This window comes from Spea bombifrons, chromosome 11 (assembly GCF_027358695.1).
Source record: "Spea bombifrons isolate aSpeBom1 chromosome 11, aSpeBom1.2.pri, whole genome shotgun sequence".
In the NCBI taxonomy this organism is placed as follows: Eukaryota; Metazoa; Chordata; class Amphibia; order Anura; family Pelobatidae; genus Spea; species Spea bombifrons.
In genome coordinates this window covers 2,762,500-2,782,349 of record NC_071097.1, presented here as the reverse complement: position 1 = coordinate 2,782,349, position 19,850 = coordinate 2,762,500, and the positions used below count along the sequence as shown (strand labels likewise).

The 19,850-nt window shown below is 44.2% G+C and overlaps 3 protein-coding genes across 3 annotated transcripts; 2 read left to right on the top strand and 1 right to left on the bottom strand.

The window, feature by feature from the left end:
• Positions 1–373: 373 nt before the first annotated feature.
• LOC128468822 (membrane-spanning 4-domains subfamily A member 4A-like) lies at positions 374–3,540 on the bottom strand. The gene is made up of 6 exons (XM_053450643.1): positions 3,379–3,540; positions 2,614–2,730; positions 2,258–2,314; positions 1,796–1,906; positions 1,285–1,407; positions 374–662 (listed from the first exon to the last, which is right to left on the bottom strand). Exons 1-6 carry the CDS (start codon positions 3,511–3,513, stop codon positions 471–473), a joined length of 735 nt encoding a protein of 244 aa, XP_053306618.1. The 5' UTR covers positions 3,514–3,540; the 3' UTR covers positions 374–470.
• A 5,110-nt stretch (positions 3,541–8,650) lies between these two features.
• LOC128469289 (pulmonary surfactant-associated protein D-like) lies at positions 8,651–11,513 on the top strand. Its single transcript, XM_053451109.1, has 4 exons — positions 8,651–8,837; positions 9,366–9,467; positions 10,573–10,656; positions 11,134–11,513. The coding sequence occupies exons 1-4, from the start codon at positions 8,651–8,653 to the stop codon at positions 11,511–11,513; spliced, it is 753 nt and encodes a 250-aa protein (XP_053307084.1).
• Positions 11,514–13,408: 1,895 nt separating this feature from the next.
• On the top strand, positions 13,409–19,451 carry LOC128468804 (oocyte zinc finger protein XlCOF6-like). The gene is made up of 5 exons (XM_053450625.1): positions 13,409–13,491; positions 15,584–15,712; positions 15,946–16,134; positions 17,037–17,160; positions 17,343–19,451. The coding sequence occupies exons 2-5, from the start codon at positions 15,635–15,637 to the stop codon at positions 19,127–19,129; spliced, it is 2,178 nt and encodes a 725-aa protein (XP_053306600.1). The 5' UTR covers positions 13,409–13,491; positions 15,584–15,634; the 3' UTR covers positions 19,130–19,451.
• Positions 19,452–19,850: the final 399 nt, after the last annotated feature.

Here is a 19,850-nt window from a genome sequence, read left to right as displayed (position 1 = left end):
CTGGGCCCTTTTGACCCTAAACTATTTGGAATCAAGAGGCACAGGCCCCACTGTGTAGTTATGCCAATGATATATACAAACATTTTCTGTCGGTTTCCCATCATCAGTGGGACGATGTCTGGTCAGATGAGGGTCAAGAAGGTCTCATCGGATGTATTCTCAGTTTCTCAGTCAATAATTGTAATTCTTTGAACATTTCTAGGTATCGCAAATTCCATATTGAGAAGCTGCGTCAGATATGCACAGAATATCAAGAAAATATCCCAAAATGATGTGTGAAAGCGTAGCAGAGAGTCATGTGTTGTCTTCTCTCGTTAAGAGCTGGTCTGCGCTTTAATTATTAATTAACATATAAAATTCATAATTTTTTTTATTATTCTGTAATGAGTAATAGAAGGTAAATTCAATTACGTGGCAAGGGTTGATATGGAAAAAGCCAATGTCATGTTCTAACCATCCTGCTGTGGCTTTTAGGAGGACACCGTATTTCCATAATAGTTGGGCAGAGGTATAGCGTGGCTTCCTTGTTCCCCAGGATACATGGGAGCCGTAGGACTTGTGGGAACTCCGTTGTCTTGGGGTATGGATGCCGTATAAAGGTTCCCAAAGGCAGGATTACCAGAGGGTCCGGAAGGAACGTAATCATTTGGTATTATAAAGACCTGGTACGGAGCAATGAAAGAAAGTGTGAGGAAGAAGTCTACAGGATTGGTGTAGCCAAGATGGGCTCAAAAAAAAGCTCTGTGCTGTAGATCTGAAGAATTGAGGTCTTAAGTCTAAAAATTCAATATGGCTGTATGGGTCCCAGAAAAGGTAGTCTGCACAGGTTTTTGATACCGGAAGAAGACGTGACCTTTGAGATGTTCAAAGGTTGTCTCTGAAGCTTGGTCTGCCCAATGGCATTAAAAAAACATCTTTGGTTTCATACAATGGAGAAGGGTCTTGACCTTCAGTCTACATGTTGTCCACAGACATGGTCAGTCACTATTGCCTTACATTATTATTTTTATAGGGTCTAGACCCCCCCGATGGAATAGTCAACCTCCACCATTCACATTTATTTATAATGACTTATGGCCATTTTAATCACAGATCAAGTAATCCCTTTTATCCAATTAACATACTATTGCAGGGGCGTCCAACTTGCGGCCCTCCAGCTGCTGCAGGACTACATCTCCCATCCTCCTCAGCCAGCCCCTTAGCTGAAAGAGCATTATGGGAGATGTAGTCCTGCAGCAGCCGGAGGGCCGCAGGTCGGACACCCCTGGACTATTGTTATCTTACCTGGGACGGAGGATTGTCTGCGTGGTCCAGGGACTTCCATGCGAAAATGGAGAGAGACAGCGACACACCAAATTGCAGGAAGGACGCAACAATTAGTATTGAAAGATGAACAATCTTAGCTATCTGCAAAAGATACAAAATTCAGAGAAATAATTACGTGACATTCCAAAGATAACTAAATAAACGGCAAAAAAAGGGGGCTGGTCGGGAGCTTAGGAGCAAATTCATTAACAAATATGGAGGAGATGTATACAGAAAGACTACATGCTCTTTAGGAAGGGTTTGGCAAACCATAACATTGCTTACAGTTTGCTTTAGAAACTTCCCATGATTCCACATGACCAAATAAGGACATTTAGGGGTGTGGTTAGGGTGGGGCTTTGAGACATATCGACATATGACAAGTAGTTATTCTCTTAAGATTCACTCAGTGGAACAGGGCATAACAAGTACAACCACGTCATTCAGTAGGATATGATTTTGGAATGTGTTCTTCTAAATAATAACTTACCGGCCAATAGTAACAACCATGATACCATTCACCAATGTCGATACAAAAAATAATTATGGCAACCACTGCGATCACAGAGCTGATGATATTCATAACTAGGAATCCTTTAACCTGTAGGAGAAAAGCAAGACAATAGTTGGGTCCACAAGATCCATGGTTCATAGCGTTCAACAGGAAAAACAGAAAGCCCCGATATCTGTTTGTCATCATTGCAACACCACATCTGGAGAACTACTTAAGGATCGAGCAACTATGGAGAAACCAGATGGGAATTATGATAGGAACCGCAGAACAATATGTGGATTACGCAACCGTTTGTGGAACCAACCAAGGAGGAACCGAGGAACCAAGAACGGAAGCTACGCCAGCTGGAGGACCACTAGGAGAGCTTCGCGTTTCCTCCTAGATCTTTTAAATTGGGCGCTACCCTCTAGTGCTTCAATATTTTTGGACTCAACCTACCAAAGAGATGGACGGATGATTCTCCACTGCAACTGACAGAGATCCCGAAGTGATGTACTGCGGAGACAAGGACACGTTTGAGAATCACAACCATTTTACATTCCAGCGTTCACGCTATGGCCCAAAATTTCAAGAATTGTTCTGACCAATGGAATGGTGCCATGCGTTTGTTTTGATTTACACGTAAAGGGGAGATGTCACATCTTACTGGAGGCACCTACGTTGACCAGAACTTATTCCACATGTAGAGACATGTGAGCAACAGGAGAATTAAAGACAATAAGAAGCTAGGCAAGTGTGTAATTATCTAGAAAATGACCATCGTATAGGCTATAGCCAACATATTCCATACTCACAAATACTGATCCCCAGAAATTAACGCCGGTCAATATGGAGATGGTTACGCATCCGTTAGAAAGCGAATAGATTAACCCCAGTGATATCTGTAACAGTGACAGGACAATCTGTGTTGTCTATGGGAACAGAAGGAACAGGTACGTTAGCCAATCATTCCACTTGATTTGATTTTGTAATATCCATCAGCAAAATGTATTCTTAACCTCTCAAACACGGCCCTTTGCTTTGGCCTAATATTGTGTAGGCCAAAACAGCCCTGACACGTCGTGCTAGTCCTCTGAAGGTGTGCTGTGGTATTCGGCACCAGCAGGTCCTTTAAGTCCTGTAAGTTACGAGGTGGGGTCTTCATGGATGGGACTTGTTTGTCCAGTCCTACCACAGATGCTCGATTGGATTCAGATCTGGGGAGTTCAATGTCTTGAACTCGTTGTGTTCCTCAAACCATTCCTGAGCCATTTTTGCTTCTTGGCAGGCCACATTATCCTGCTGACAGAGGCCAATGGCATCAGGGAATACGGTGTCCATGAAAGGGTGTACATGGTCTGCAGCAACACTTAGGTAGGTGATACGTGTCAAAGTAACATCCACATGAATGGCAGGACCCAAGGTTTCCCAGAAGAACATTGCCTCCGCCAACGTGCCTTCTTCCCATAGTGCATCCCGGTGCCATGTGTTCTCCAGGTAAGCGATCATCGTGTTCCATTTATTTTCTCCAATTTTTACCAAAAAACAAGTACATGTTACATTGCAATATCAAAACTTACCCCTAGAGCTTTAGGCTGTCCTTTTAGAACACTTAGATAGAAAGCAGCGGCCACTGGTTTAGTTGCGGTCGAACCGGCCATCACTTGGTTTCTAGGAATAATTACAACGCGTCCTTCACTCAGAGGTGACGCCATTGCGAAAGCTGCAATCTAGAACAAATCTAGAACCTGTTTACAAAGAAGAAGTAGCAATTAATTTCGTGTCAACAGTTAATGATGATGATGTCAAAATCCAAAGGAAAACTAAATAAAATAAATATATAAATAATTCATAAATACGTTCTGCCAGCACATGGCTAATGATTTAAGTCAATTAGAAAAATTCTCAAGAGTGTGGCAGTTGCAGTTCAACGTTGATAAATGTAAAATGTTGCACTTGGTATGTAAATATCCAAAGAAAAATAAAATAAATATATGAATAATTTATAAATACGTTCTGCCAGCAGAGACAGCCTCAGGAGTAATTGTTTCTGAGGATTTATGGGTAAGCAGGCACTGTAATAAAGCATCAGAAAAAGCAAGCAGGGTGCTTGTTTATATAGCGAGAGGCATTAGTAGCATGAACAGGGAGAAGGTTCTGCTGTTATGTAACCAATTTCTGCCTAGTATCACATTGTATACTATTATTATTATTATTAATATTATTATTATATTTTATTACTAGAGTTCCAGCAGATTCCATAGCACTATTACAATAGAATAGAAAACCAAATGTAAAAATAACATAAAATGAATATAAAAACGATATATAAAATGCAAGAACTAAATATAAAGCGGACAATAACCTTAACACATGATACGATTATATAGAAGGAGAAAGGGTCTTAAACTCTATGAGATTGTTTTAAAAGGATAGATTTTGTTTATTGTACAGAAAGACGAATATAGAAAGGGACACGCTTACGGATATATTATAATACAAATCCATTGTGTTATATTTGTTCATTTAGAGGAGTTTTTTTTTAATAGAATGTACGTGTACTCACGGTCTCTGTCCGAAGGAGTTTTACGCCGCTTCTGTTGTCCTTGCGGGTTATAACTGGCTTCTTTTTTTAATAGGATAACCGTTTGTTGCATTTTATAGTGGGAGTGCCATTTATTACACAGTATACAATGTTCACACCTGGAAAGGTTGCACTTTGCTACTGGTTTCATCCGAGGTTCCCACTGCCACGAGTGCCATCTTTCCTTTGTTGTTTCTTCGCTAAAGGGAGAGTTGACAGGAGAGCTGCGTTTCCGCCCCTAGACTTCCATATTAAAATGTCCTTCATGCAGGGCCAACGCTCCCTTTGGTGTCGTAGTGTGGAGAAGGAAACACATTTTGGTCAAGGGATTTTCACATATTTATTTCGTTACAAATATCATAATACCAACAGAAAAAAAGCAAAAAAGATGCAGATTAATTAATTAATTAATTAATACCTAGGGGCCCGGACTGGCAGGTGCCTGGTGGGCTGGTGGCTTAAAGGGCGGCATACTTACCAATACGGCATATTCAAGTCAGGCTCGGGGATTTCCAGGTAGCAAGTGCTCCCCCGTGTCTTGCCCCATCTTGCTGGTGTTCATACTTACGTAGTCCAAATACTTTACTGATGGGCTACACTCTAAAAGATAGGCGCCGTAGCAGGGGCTCTACCCTTGTACAACATGTTCTTCAAATAGATGCTCAGCACTCCAAATTATTATTTATTTTGATATAACTTTTATTTTTTTTATTTCTAACCTGGAAATAATAGCTTTTTCAGGTGTTGTCTTTTTGTTTTGTTTTTTAGTGTTTTTATGATCAGGTTTGGGAATCGTTCTGTATTGGGATACTTGGAGCTCATTGAGATATATATAACTATCACTTTCTACTCTGTCTTACTTATACATTCACTCTATATATCCAGTACTGCACAAAAGATTTAGGCTGGTGTGAAAAAAATTCACTGGGAGAGACCGTGCTGATGTGGTGTAGCTACCTTGGGGGTTGTTGCTGTCCTCAGTGCTGCCATGGTGGATGACTTTTTGCATTAAGCTGTCTTTAGCCACCTGGTGAGTTCATCATCCAGTTTTTTTCCTCCTATACAGCTGTTTCGGTTTCAGTTAATTATTGCGTTTCAACCTACATATTAAATTGATGATCATTAGCACCAGTTTGGTAGAATCGTTTAATCAAACACCTAACTATATGCCTACAAAATCCTTGACTTTCTGCGAATCCACCTACAAGACTTGATGCAGTCTCACCGAATATTGATTTGATTTAGATTTTTCTTTTGTTCACTCGCTTTGCATTTGGTTAATTGATACAAATAAACTATTAACGTGGCTATTTTTGAAGGCATTCTTACTTTACAGCATTTTATTTTCGCACCTGCCTAAGACTTTTGCACGGTACCGATAGCTCAAACTGTTTGGCATCCGATACTACACGTCAAAACTGCTTTACAATCAACACCACTCCGCTAGCCAAATCAAACAGCAACTAGTTTATTGACAAAAGGTGGAGCTGAGTCGGCTGATCATGAGATGGATATGTGACTAAGGCTGCCAAATTCTAAAAGGTACGATGTGTTCATTACACTCCTGTATTGCAAAAATATTGCCTGTAAATGTTAACTACACACACACAGATGTTTTGCAGTCCAGCACTGAAGAGGTTAACCACACACACATATGCATATATTTCTATATACATTATGGGGGCTTCTAGGACTGTAGAACCCTGTGATACCCTCATACTCAGCAAACACTTTGAGCTCCTAGAAAAGATGGGCATCAGGGGAGGAGAGAGGGACATCAGGGATTTGGGAGAGGGACTGGCTCTTTTAAAAAGGGAAACTTAGCAGCTATGTATTACTGCTCTGTAGAAGGATACAATTATGTGTTTCCCAGGTTAAAGGGACCATACAGTGTCTCAAGGAGCCCCCCTGGACAACCAAGGCATATAAAAGTAACCCACAGGGGTTATATGAAGCCCCTTCCCATCATAACAATGCACAGATAACCACAGAATATGCAAAAAAAAATCTGAAGGCGGTCACCTGTATTAAAGCAGGGATTTGAGCTGTGATAAAGAAAGCAAAGAAGCACCAGTTGGTCCGGAACATTGATTACACTAACAAGAGGGCAGTTGTCTGAAATCATATGCAGTCTAAATGTTCAACTAGCATACATGCGATTGGCTGCAGCTTCTGACGTGTACTTAAGTATGCTTCCTGTTTACACTTCCTGCTTTTGATACAGGAAGCTGGTGGTGGTGGGGGGGTAAATGAGGCAATCTGTTACTCCAATAACTAAAGAACGCCCGATGGATTGCAATAAATTACAAAAGGACTCCATGTTTTTTTGAAACCAGGTTCATGTTGTTCTGGGTCAGCGTGTAACCCATTGTGTGCAGTGATCCGGTACCTGCTAATATGTTTCAGCAATGGGTCTGTAAATCAATTCGTGTAAAAAAAACTTTTACATTTCCTAGCACTCAATGAGTATTATACATTACTTATACGTTACTTATTATTATTCATTATTTATATATATAGCACCATCTTATTCTGCAGTGCTGTCCAATGGGTAAACGGGACATAACAAGTAGTGTTTCAGACCATTTGGACCTATTAAAAGGGGCCCAGCTCAGATGAGCTTCCAGAATCTTCCGCATAATAGGTGTTTCCGAACTCAGGAGGATGTCCTGGTGGATGTCAGAGACCTTGCGCTCCCCCACCTTCCGTTTGAGGAAGCCCCACAGATGCTCAGTAGGGTTTAGGTCTGGTGATATGCTTGGCCAGTCCGTCACCTTTACCCTCAGCTTCTTTAGCCAGGCAGTGGTGGTCTTGGAGGCGTGTTTGGGGTCGTTATCGTGTTGGGATACAGCCCTGCGGCCCGGTCTCTGAAGGGAAGGGATCATGCTCTGCTTCAGTATGTCACAGTACATGTTGGCATTCATGGTTCCCTGAATGAACCGTAGCTCCCCAGTGCCGGCAGCACTCATGCAGGCCCAGACCATGACGCTCCCACCACCATGCCTGACTGTAGGGAAGACACGCTTGTCTTTGTACTCCTCACCTAATTGTCGCCACACACGCTTGACACCATCTGAACCAAATAAGTTTATCTTGGTCTCATCAGACCGCAGGTCGTGGTTCCAGTAATCCATGTCCTTAGTCTGCTTGTCTTCAGCAAACTGTTTGCGGGCTTTCTTGTGCATCATCTTTAGAAAAGACTTCCTTCTGGGACGACAGCCATGCAGACCAATTTGGCGAGGCCTGTTTCTTCTTATAGCCTCGGCCATCTTTATGTAGAGCAACGATTCTTTTTTTCAGAACCTCGGAGAGTTCTTTGCCATGAGGCGCCATGTTGGACTCCCAGTGACCGGTATGAGAGAGCGTGAGAGCGATGACACCAAATTTGACACACCTGCCCCCCATTCACACCTGAGACTTTGTAACACTAACAAGTCACATGACACCGGGGAGGGGAAATGGTTAAAATGGCATGAAAAGATATAATCAAAAACGTGAGGGGTGTACTCACTTTTGTAAGATACTGCATATATATAATTCTAACTTAAAAAAGAAAGCCCTACATGTTGTATGGGATTTATTAACGTGCAATTTATCAAAACTATAAAAAAAAGTTTACATTTTTGCCATTAAAAAAAAAATTCTAAATTATTTATAAATATATTTTCAAAAAGAAGGCCCTTACTATGTGCAATTTATTAAGGGTAAAACTATAAAAAAAATGTGAAAGTTGTCCATTTTTGGAAAAACAAATTAGTCTAAAAAATGAATTTGCTATATGTATGAATATAATTTCAAAAAGAAACCCTTACGATTGTATGGGAAATTCTCAAGGATTTAACCATTAAAAAAAAGTCCCCCCCCCCATTTGTTATATTTAATATTATATAATATTTTATGAATATAATTTCCAAAAAGAATCTGTATGGGGATCCAATTGCACAAATTGCACAAATATATAGCAAACAAACCCGTCCTTAAGAGGTTAAATCAATTTTATTTAATATTTCAATAGAAAAATGATGATTTATTTATTGTTTCAAACACAATAAGGTATTGTTCTCTAATGACCGGTCAGCTTCTTTGGCAGAAGGACTATGTCTATAAATATGTGAGTCTGTGGCGGGTTTCTTTTTTCTTATCTTCTGACGATCCTTAGTCTTTCCAAGAAAAGGTAAGTTGATCCAATTCTACTGGGTTCTTCTTCTTATGGAATCGATGCATGGGTCAATAATATGTTTTAATCCCAAGGTACAAACGTTGTCGAAATGAAGGATTTTCATATTACGCACATCTGTGCCACCATATTGAGTGTGGCGCTTGTGGCACAGAGTCTCCTGTTCTTCAAGGACAAAGACAAGGATTGTTCATTGCTCTCATGTGGCAAAGATGGGAAGCCGGGGCAAGATGGAGACGATGGACCCATGGGTGAGAAGGGTGAAAAGGGTGACCAAGGTAAGCAACGTACCTTGTCTTTCACTTCCATCAAATGTTGGATTTTCTGATTCAATATATTAATTTAACCCATGTTATGGAGGCAGAATGAGTTTATTTCATCATAAAAGGAAAGGAAGGGTGATAGGAAGTAGCTTGTGGTTTTTGATTCTCAATCGGTTTAGAGGTTGGAGGACATGTAGTCTACAAGTTTGCCTTGGGGAAGCCAGGTTTGGAGGCAGCCTGTGGCACAGCAAGCATTATCCGATAAATTTCCTATCCTGAATTCCTCTCCCTTTTCCTCCACCAACATGGACTGCCCGAACCAGTCAATAACAATCAGCAACTTCATAACAGGAGAGAGATAACTTAATTGAGAAGAATAATCAGGCAGATGGTGAAAGCAACCATAGTCAAATAATAATGGCGGAAATATATACATTAAGCTGAATAAAGGCACACAACGATGTGTTAAGGAAGAAACGGTTCTATTGTGTGGGCCATTATCTATTATATTGATTATTTTTTTGATGCTTTTTTCTCTGTGAGGACTCATTGGTGAGAGGGGACCTGAAGGACCACCTGGAAATCCTGGAAAGAAAGGAGAACTGGGTGAACCAGGGGCAAAGGGAGAGAAAGGTGGATCTCCAGGTACATAACTTATTTCATTTCTAAGCAAACCTGTCACTTTATCCCTTTTATCTGAGGTTTTAATCACAAAAAAACATCACGTGACAGTTGAACGGAATAAAATTTTACATAATTAAAGAATTATCTCTCAGAAGGGTTCCTAGTTCTAGAGCAGATCTTTGTTAACTTACGTTGACATTTTTAGCAGAAATTACCCTGGTTTTCAAACTTTCCCAATGCTGGCTCTCTGGAGGTCCCAGGAACGAAGGAGCTTAGCTAGGTAGGCATAACCAGTCATGGGGGTGGGGGTGGATTTAGCGACAGCTATAATTGCGGACGGGAATGTGCAGAATCTTGGGCCAAATGGAGGTCAGCAATTGGTTATAACTGGCCGAAGAACCCCACAGACAGTAGGGCAGTGCCCAAAAATCAGAGCTGGTATGTCTGCAAGAGGGTCGACATTCCAAGTGGAATAAGCAAAAGTGAATTGGAGAACTAGTCGAGAGTGTGGCAGCTGCAGTTTAATGTTGATAAATGTAAAATAATGCACTTGGGACATAAAATTCCCAAGGCAGAATATAGCATTGGGAGCTGTTCTTTTCGGGACAATGGAATAGAGGGACTTGTGAGTAATTATTTCTGAGGACTTACAGGTAAGCAGACAATGCAATAAAGTGTCGGAAAAAAGAAACGGGGTGCTGGGTTGTATAGCGAGAGGCATTAGTAGCGGGAAGAGGAGGTTCTGCCGCTTGACCGATCTCTGGTGAGACCTCATCTAGAGCATTGGGGACAGTTCTGGAGAGCCCCATCTCCGTTGACATCTTGTAGAGAGCTCAGCAGAGGGCTACCAAAAGGGTGAATGGATCGCAGGATAAAAATGATCAGGAAAGGCTAAGGCGTCTCAATATATCTGGCTTAGGGGAGAGAAGAGAGAGATAGTGGATGTGATAGAGACATTTTAATATTTAAAGAGTTTATTTCAAAGAACAAGAGATCAGAATCTAAAACCAGAGGGTCGGAGGAATGCTATACGGTCCTGGAATGTTATGGCCTCGTACGCAGAGCTCTCACTCTAAAATACGGGATTAGCCGAATGAGTAACATTGTCATTAATCTTTCTATTTAGCTTCAGAATCTCTCATAAGTCGAGTAAATGCGCTGGAGCTACAACTTGAACATTTGCAATCAGCCGTAGCGGTACAGTTGAAAGGTGAGTAGATTTCAGATGCCAGTTGCGTTACCTTACTTTTATTATCGTGTAAAGATATTTTTCCTTTTTCACTTTTAATCCTTGTTAGAACTTCTACCTGTTTACATAGGCAGTAATGCGTCTCCTGTTATTCAATAAACTTAAGAAACCCCAATCAGGACATGGGTATTATGTTCCAGGACAAGCTGGAACAAAGATGGCACAGGCAGGCTGTTTGGGGGCACTGGTAAGCTGCTTGTGGCAAACGTGGCACTCACAAGCTGTTTGGGGCAAATAAGGTACCCACAAGCTGTTTCAAGGCAAAGGTGGGACATGTTGCTTGAAGAAGTTGGGGGGCACCGAGGCAATTTTCGCACCAGGTCCCTGCAGTTTCTAGTTATGCCCCTAAAGGAACATATCATCAGATAGCGGCTGTAATCGTTCCTCCATGTATTCTTATAATGGATAAGTTGGACATAAGTTTTTTCGTCATTGCAGCCCTGACCTTCTCTAGAGGGACATTTAGCGGGAGGAAGATCTATATGACCAACGGCGTGTTCATGAATTATAAAGAAGGAGTCCAGACTTGTACGAAGGCAGGAGGCCAGTTGGCTTCCCCGCAGAACCAAGCAGAGAACGACGCGGTGTTAGCACTCTCTTTGGAGAACAAGAAATCGCCTTTCCTCGGAATCAATGACTTTCATGTTGAAGGAACCTTCAGGTACCCAAACGGAGAGGTCATTTCCTACACAAACTGGAGTCCATCCGAACCCAACGACCAACAAGGAAACGAAGACTGTGTGGAAATGTACGACGACGGAAAGTGGAACGATAAGAATTGTCATGAGAAACAACTTATTATATGTGAATTCTTTTAGCGCAAATCTGACAGCCTTAAGTGTTTATGGGTTAAAATAAGCAGGATCCGCAAGGTTAGGATAATGATTAATGAATCAATTTTTATGGCTGCTTTCACACTATGATTTTATTTTTTATTTTTTTAGACATTAACTGATCACCAAAAAAATATATTTAAAAAAAAATAAAAAATAATAATAATAATTTGAATTTATAAACAATAATAAATGCAATAAAAGCGAACGGCGTATATTAAAAAAAAATAACATTTGGCTTTTGAAAAATTATTGTGATAAAAAATGTAAAAATATTACTTAATATAAAAAAAAAAATCAGTGCGTGTTTTTGTCACATGGCAATTAAGGGTTCCCAGCAAAATTATGAACAAAGCTAATAATGACATTTCTAATGGAGCCTTTTGCCCCAAAATAATGATATGGCCTTGACATCTCGCCCCGCTGTCACACATGGTAGCCCAGTTACGGCAACAACAAGCAAACGTCTTGTCCATAGCAGCACGCCCATTGATGTCAATAGGAGCCATATTCCCATAGAAATTAGTGGCCAAATGCATGTATGTTTTAAAACACGGGTGTTCAGAGAGCACGTGTGTGATTGGCTGCTGCTGCTCCCCATTAACTAGAATGGGCGTGCTACTGGGCATGCCCAAGAGGTTCACTAATGAATGCCCCCTACTTTCAACAGAGAAGACCGGGCGGCAATAATAAGGGAAACCAGCGAATATGGGGTTGCAGTAGACAAGACGGGAACATAATCAGGGGGTGAATAAGTGCTTTAGTTGAGTGTTGGGTAAGAGGCAGACATGAGCATATTTTGGGATTTTTGAGTGGTGAGGGGTGAGTCAGGTCACAAATTGAGTGGTGACACCAAGGCAGCGAGTGTGTGGGGGAAGGGGTGATGGCTTCAGCTGTGACATTGAGGGAGACGGTTGAAGGAATGTAAATATTGGATGAAGGAAACATAAAAAGTTCAATTTTAGGGAGAATTTGGCCACAGGGTACACCCAAAGGCGAAGCAGAGAAGATCTAGACACTGAAAGGGCCATCAGATGAGGACCAAGTGAGAGCGGAGTCTTGAAGACCAAGATTACGATGGGTTTGAAGAAGAGGGAGGTCCACATTGCCAATAGGAACACAAAAGTCCAGAAGCAGATGCCGGTGGGAAGTCCCGCTGACGATGGCGGGCATTCCCGATGATGTCGTGAGAGCGTCCGAATGTTGACACTGAGTTTTCCGGTGGCGACTCGGAGAAGCTGTTCTTCTCTTAGAGTCTTCAGGGGCGAAACCCAGAGAGTTTCCAGGTATGATCATCGGTCCAGGGCCAGGCGAAAATTTAATTTTTCGTACTAAATGGCCACTAATTGTAATTTGATTTGAAAAATCTTCAAACATTTGATCAAACATTCCTTTGATGATAAAAAAACATAATCACCCCCCACACACACCTGCCTAAAACTTTTGCACAGTACTGTATACACGCAAAATAACACTAGATCGGAAGCAATGGGCTACCGATACGTGAGCCGTGTGGGGCGCTGGCGTGTGCTTAGCGTGTTATCATTCTCCGATGAAGATTGTGGGTGGTTGGCACAATGTATAGGTTAAATTCTCGCCCCACCCCACCCCATGACCTGTTTTGGGCCATAGATATATTTCTGATTATGTATAGGTGAAAGCTTACATTTCACCTATACATTTGCTAGAAAAAGATGCTAGCACTATGTATAGATTAAATTGTACTCTCCCTGCGACCTCTGCTCCGTTTTTAGGCACGCATCTATTGCGCATGCGCACTCTGTACTCCTGCTTCAGCGTTTTGACGGCTGAGAGCGCCGGTAACACCGCAGAACTACATCTCCCAGGAACCTCTGCGCGCGAGTAACCAACATCCGGCGCGGACCCGGAAGTAAGGAGCGGTAGGAAGAGAAGACGCTGTGGGGCTGCCGATGAAAACCTGAGCTGAGGGGTCAATATTCAGGTTTGCGTGAGGGTGGCAACTGATGCCAGATGGGGTAGTTTTGGATAATTATTAAATACTCTGATCGGGGCAATACCCTGCAGCGCCGGTTGAGCATGGTTGAAGGGTAATGTGATGCTCTGCAGGCCTGGAAGTTAGAAACTTGTGATGCTCTGCAGCCCTTTGGGGGGGGGATATCTGCATATTATTGGGTAGTGACATGCAGGGGGGGGGGCAAGTCAATCGAAATACCCCTGCTGAATAAACAGGAAGGAGTTAAAACATGGGTAGTTGGGGGGTGCAAACATATTTTAAGGGTATTAGATAATCTGAGAAGAAGGGTTAATGTCTAAGCAGCTGCTCAGGGGTAAAGGTCCTCAGTTAGTGCCCCAGGTAGGGTAACACCTGGGTTACCCTACCCAGGTTGATTTATTGTAGTTTAATGGGGTAAGTATATTGGGATTGACAGATTTGGTTTGTTTCTAGGATTTAAGTTGTAGGACTAGGGATGCACCGAAATATCAGCGGCCAACACATATCGGTCGGAAAATGGCATTATTGACAAAAAAAGGCTGAAAATAATAGTCCGCTGTGCGAGCAGTGTCTCTTATTCTGCCCAGGGGAAGCAGGAAACCAGCAGAGTCACGTGTATGTACGTAACATAACTCTGATCCGTTCCTGCTTCCCCTGTGCAGGACAAGAGAAGTTGAATGCAGAGGCAAGCAGCGGCCCCTGCGGAACTCCGCGAGTGGCACAGAGTGATCTGCAGTTTGGGTAAGGGGTTAGGGTGAGAGTGTATGAACGAGTATGCGTGCGTGATTGAGGGAATGAATGAGTATCTGTTAATGATTGGTATCTGTGAATGAATGTGTGTGTTACAGCATGGATGTATGGCTGTAGGTGATGTGCAGACCCCATGCTGCTGGCAGCAATAATGCACAAGGGGGGCAGCTAGCCAAGTTCCAGAATGTGTTGGCTGCTTGTGCATGATAGGAGTGTGATTCCTGTATTAAATGTATATGATTCCTAACAGCAATCACACTCCTATCATGCCCAGGCATACCCAGATTCCAGCATGTACTGGTTGACTTGGCATAATAGGAGTGTGAGTGTTGTTAACAATTATATATATATGTTAATATTGTTATTGATGTTTTTTGGTCCAATTTTTTTGTTACTTTTAATAAAAGAGTTGGTTTTTTTGGTCCAATTTTTTAAAGGTGGGGGGGCTCATTTTCGGTTTTGGCCAAGTGAATCCTGAATTTTCGGTTTTGGTCCAGAATTTTCATTTCTGTGCATCCCTATGTAGGACAACACTAACACGCATGCTAACATACTTAACACGGTAACATACTTATTCACACACTGACACACTCACACTTTTTTTTTGGGGGGGTTGGCAAAGTGTTGTTGCCATAACTTGTCATATTCCGGAGCGCAGTACTGAAGCTGCTCCCACCCCGATCGAGTACTAAAACAGAAGTCTGTAGGAATAGACCTCACGCTCCCACCCAGGACATAAGAAATAAGAGAGATAATAAGAAAATGGAAAGGTGAAGAGGAAAAGGGGAGAGATAGTGAGGAGTATAGACAGAGAAGGGAGATGATGAGAAAGAGAAGAAATTGGCAAGCAGGGAAGAGATTGTAAGAAGGGGGAGATGATTAGAAAGAGGAGAGATGGTAAGAAAAGGAAAAAATCGAGAGAAAGAGAGAAGGGATCTAATAAGGAAGAAGCGATGTGGGGATATAAGAAAGAAGAGAGATGGGAATAATTGGGAGATAAAAGAAGAGAGATGGGAAGAAGGGGGAGATAATGAGAAAAAGAAGAGAGGTGGAAAGAAAGGGGGAGATAATGAGAAAGAAGGGGGAGATAGTGAGAAAGAATAATGACCTGGTCGCCATGGCGGCCTGGGGTTTGTCCAACCATGTTACATACCAGCGTCATCCCGCTGGGTGGTATTGCGTCTAAAAAGGCATTTGTAATAAAAGAGATCTGGTCATTTGGACATTCTGTTGGTTGCTATGGTGATAAGATGGAAACAGCTGTAACCATGGTCTTTGTAACCATGACAATAATTTGGGGTAAGACAAACGGTTATCTCTCTAACCGCAGAGGTCGGTCGACCGGAACCCGTTCTGGAAGAACCCAACCCATTCTTGAAGAATGAACAGGGACAAGTATCGGCTAACCGAGAAGATCCTGAATCTAACCCTGGAGATCATCTGCTTACTGACCGGCGAGGTGAGGGATTCTGGAGCTGCTGATTGGTTGAGGCAGCGCTTTGAATGGGTTGGGGAGGAGAAGGGAGAGAACTTCTGGACGGGAAATCGATTAGATAATGCTTGCCCTGCCACCTTCAGATAATGGCTAATAGATGCAGATGCAACAAGCCCCTCCCCCTTAAATAAATAGCATAAATAGTGGCATGTGGGAGTATACTCAGGTGTGTGTATCCTTGTGGCCGTGATCTATAGGACTGCATGATTGTGAAGAAGAATGGTGAGCGTGTCACGGACCACGGCGGCTCCCAGGTGTTAGAAGAGTCTGTCACGGCCCCGGGCTCCACCTTGGCGCCTCCAACTCCCCCAATGATACACGAGGGAGACAACGAGCAGAGGATCCTGGAACTGACCAACAAGATCACCCAGCTGCTTTCTGGAGAGGTGAGGGCTCCCGGGAAGAGTCGTATAGTAAGGCTGATAGCCACCCGACTCTCCTCTCATCTCTCTTTCTCCGCGGTTTCCATATCTGTTACGGTTCAGGGATACGTCGTGCACTCTGAGGCCAAGTTGCTTGTCTTTGTCTGGTCGTCTTCCATTTCCAATGAGTAACCTCCACGTAACCGCAGCCTGACAGCGGTGCCTTAGGCCCGAGAGGATGTCCTCTGCTCTTTTAATTGCTTTCTCCTTTCTCCTGCCATCCCATTTTTCCACTTGAAATTCCATTCTCTGCCCCCACTCCCCGCTCCCCTTTCGCTGACCCAAATCCTGCCCACCACAAACCGGTTCTCACCCACCCACTCCTGCTTGCCCCATAACAACGTGACGTCTCTTCAAACTAGTATCTATATTGGCTCTCACTCAGCAACTAGACTTCCTTTGGCTGATATTGGGGATTGATGTCCCCTAAGGTAAACATGATGCTTCCCTAGAGTTCCAATGTCCCTGACACTTCTTCTACAGAAGAATATTAACCCCTAAACTAACCTATAGACGTAGAGATACGTCGGCAAACTGTGTGCCAAGACTACCTTAAGTCATAGCTGCATGGACAGTCTGGACTGTAGCCTGTCGGCACACCGATTGTGTGTAAGACTTAGCAGGGTTGGTCTAGACCCTGCTGGAATTCCCAATGACTTCCCCTGCTGGCTGATCGCACGCATTGCAGTCAGCAAGGCCATGGAGCCGTGCTTGCTGATCACGGTGGGAAGAGAGTGAGAAAAAACGTTTCTCCATCTTCCAACAAAGGGAAAAAGGGAAGGGTTGGGGGTTTTTTTGCCACAGCTGTACAACTTCTGCATAAGAAAGTAGTCGAGTGACGACTCTTATCGTTATGTGTGTGTCAGGTCGGTGTACGGTGTGAGGACATCGCCGTCTATTTCTCCATGGAGGAGTGGGAGTACGTAGAAGGGCACACGGATCGTTACAACGATTTCATTGTGAACAGTGACCAGCTCATCGGCTCTGAAGGTGAGACTCTTTATGACTGCCGCGTGTGTATAGCAAACATCTGCCACCCTCCACGGACATGTTACAGCCCTGAATGGTTAACCCACGCCATCACAGGTTCCTTGATACCGGCATAGACATCTTAAGTATAAATATGGCTGCCGGCTGTGCTTCCTAATCTCCTCTGTGTTTCATTCCAACAGTCGACCCAGCTTCGAGATGCACGAGTCCGGAATCCCACACGTCTGTTTCTTCAGCTAATTGCGTTACAGAAGACGAGTGGAGCGCGGAAACCGATCAGGGACAAAGCCACCCGACCAGCGGCGAGCTGTGTGATAGCGTAGAGGCATCTGCAATGCCCTATGGAGCCGACCTTCACGCCTATAGACGGGCGGAGGAATCCGCAAAAAGACCCCCCGCACTCTCTGGCGGGGCTCCCGTGGAAGAATCAAGCGAAGACGGAAACACGGCCGCTGCCGACGTTTACATCGTTGATGAAAGCACGCCACCGGAATTTCTTACTGTCCATCTCAAAGAGGAATCGACCTTGCCTGTGGAAAAGGACCTGATGGAAATCGATGCACACGATAAAAACATTGACGGGGTCACGGACAGTCGGGTGACCTTAGTGAAGTTCGGCCAGGGTCATAAGTCCACCGACGATGAGAGGAAAAGCTTGGCGAGGAACTCCGATCAGACCAGGGAAGGAGGACAGAAGATAGGCTGTTCTGAATGCGGCAAGTACTTTGCCTCTCAACACCACCTCGATAGACACGCTCGAGTTCACCGGGTGAGGAATATTCGCTTTTTCTGCCCCGAGTGCGCGAGAAGCTTCAAAAACAAAGGGAGCCTCATCGCCCACCGGAAGACTCACAAGGGAAAGAAATCGTACTCCTGTTCCACGTGCGGGAAGCGCTTTCGTACTCACTCCGACATCGTCCGACACGAGAGGATTCACACCGGAGAGAAGCCGTTCACGTGCTCCGAGTGCGGGATGTCCTTCACCCAAAGAACGCATCTGGTGAGACATCAACTACTCCACACGAGACGCAAGACGCTCGTGTGTTCCATTTGTAGGATGAGCTTTCCGGATAAGGGGAGTCTCATCACTCACCTGAACGGTCACGCGGTGGAAGAAACCTACTCCTGTTCCGAGTGCGACGCTTGCTTCACCGATGCGGCGGCTTTCCTCGCACACCAGAACAGCCACGCGGACGGCGGGTCCTTCTCGTGTTCCGTCTGCGCTGAATGTTTCGGCACCGAGGCAGAGCTTCTTGAACACGGCGGGACTCACGGCGAAGACCCCCCGGAAGAAACGTACCCTTGTGCCGAATGCGGTGCTTGCTTTACCGAAGAGGCGGCTTTCCTCGCGCATCAGAACAGCCACGTGGAAAGTGAGCCCTTCTCGTGCTCCTACTGCGGGAGGTGCTTTGGCACCGAGGCCGAGCTTTTCGAACACGACAAGACCCACGCCGAAGACGCCCTCGAAGATACCTACACCTGTTACGAATGCGGCAAGTGCTTTGCCGACGAGGCCTCCTTCTTCACGCACCAGAACAGCCACATGCAAAGCCGGCCGTTCTCGTGTTCCGTCTGCAGGAAGTGCTTCCCCACCAAAGAGGAGCTTCTGGACCACGGCAAGGCCCACACGGAGGACATCTCGCTGATATGCTGCGAGTGCGGGAAGTGCTTCAACAACGAATCGGCCTTCTACGTGCATCAGAGAAGCCACAAGCGGGAGAAGCCCTACAAGTGCAACAAATGCGGCACCAGCTTCACCAGCAAGTCCAGCTACGTCACGCACACGAAGAACCACGAAGGGGAAAGGCCCTTCTCCTGTTCCGTGTGCGGGAAGCGTTTCATCACCCAGTCTAATCTCGTCAGGCACCAGCGAACTCACACGGGGGAGAAACCGTTCCCGTGTCACATATGTGGCAAGTTTTTTTCCCAAAGGTCGCATGTCCTCAGGCATCAGAAAAGCCACGTTTGAGATGGACCCGGCGCCATGAAGTCTTTCTTTTTTTTATCTCCCCTTTTTATGTGATAACAGATAGACCCACAGCATGGTCTATGTCTGCTTAGCAGTGGACTCAAGATATAAATGACATCACATGACAATACACGTTCCTTTCTTGCCATGTATGGACATGTTTCCCAGTAGACCAACTTTACGGCGATAGGAAATAGTTTGCGTAACTATGAATCTAGAATTAAATATTATTTGATAGGCGTCTGCGGTTTGCCTTTTTCCCCCCTCCCCCCAGAGGAGATATCAGCTCTTCGCAGGCTACCGTGACTCTTTGTATGGGTGGAAGACGTCTCCACCAGAGGAGACGTTGGAGGCTCTGGTCAACGGCTCCAAGCCGAGTGCCGACTGCTCGATATCAAGGCCAACTTGGATATTGGGAAACTGGAAGAAGACCGAGGAACCCATGGAGTTTTGGAAGATGTCCGCTCGATAAATGATGACTTGAAACTCTTCGTTAAAATCCAGACGAGGAGGTGCAGCCCAATCGTGGCGACCGTCGTACACCCAGACCAAGTGGAGACTCAATTCAAGATTTGTCTTACATTAAGGCCAAGGAGATCCCAGCGATGCCTATAGGTGCTGAAAAGGCTGAGTTGAGTGTTTATGGAAGCCGTACTAGGGGCTGAATTTCTCAGTGCGTGACAGGTCCTCTAGTCCTCCCCTGTACATGTGTAAGGGGGTG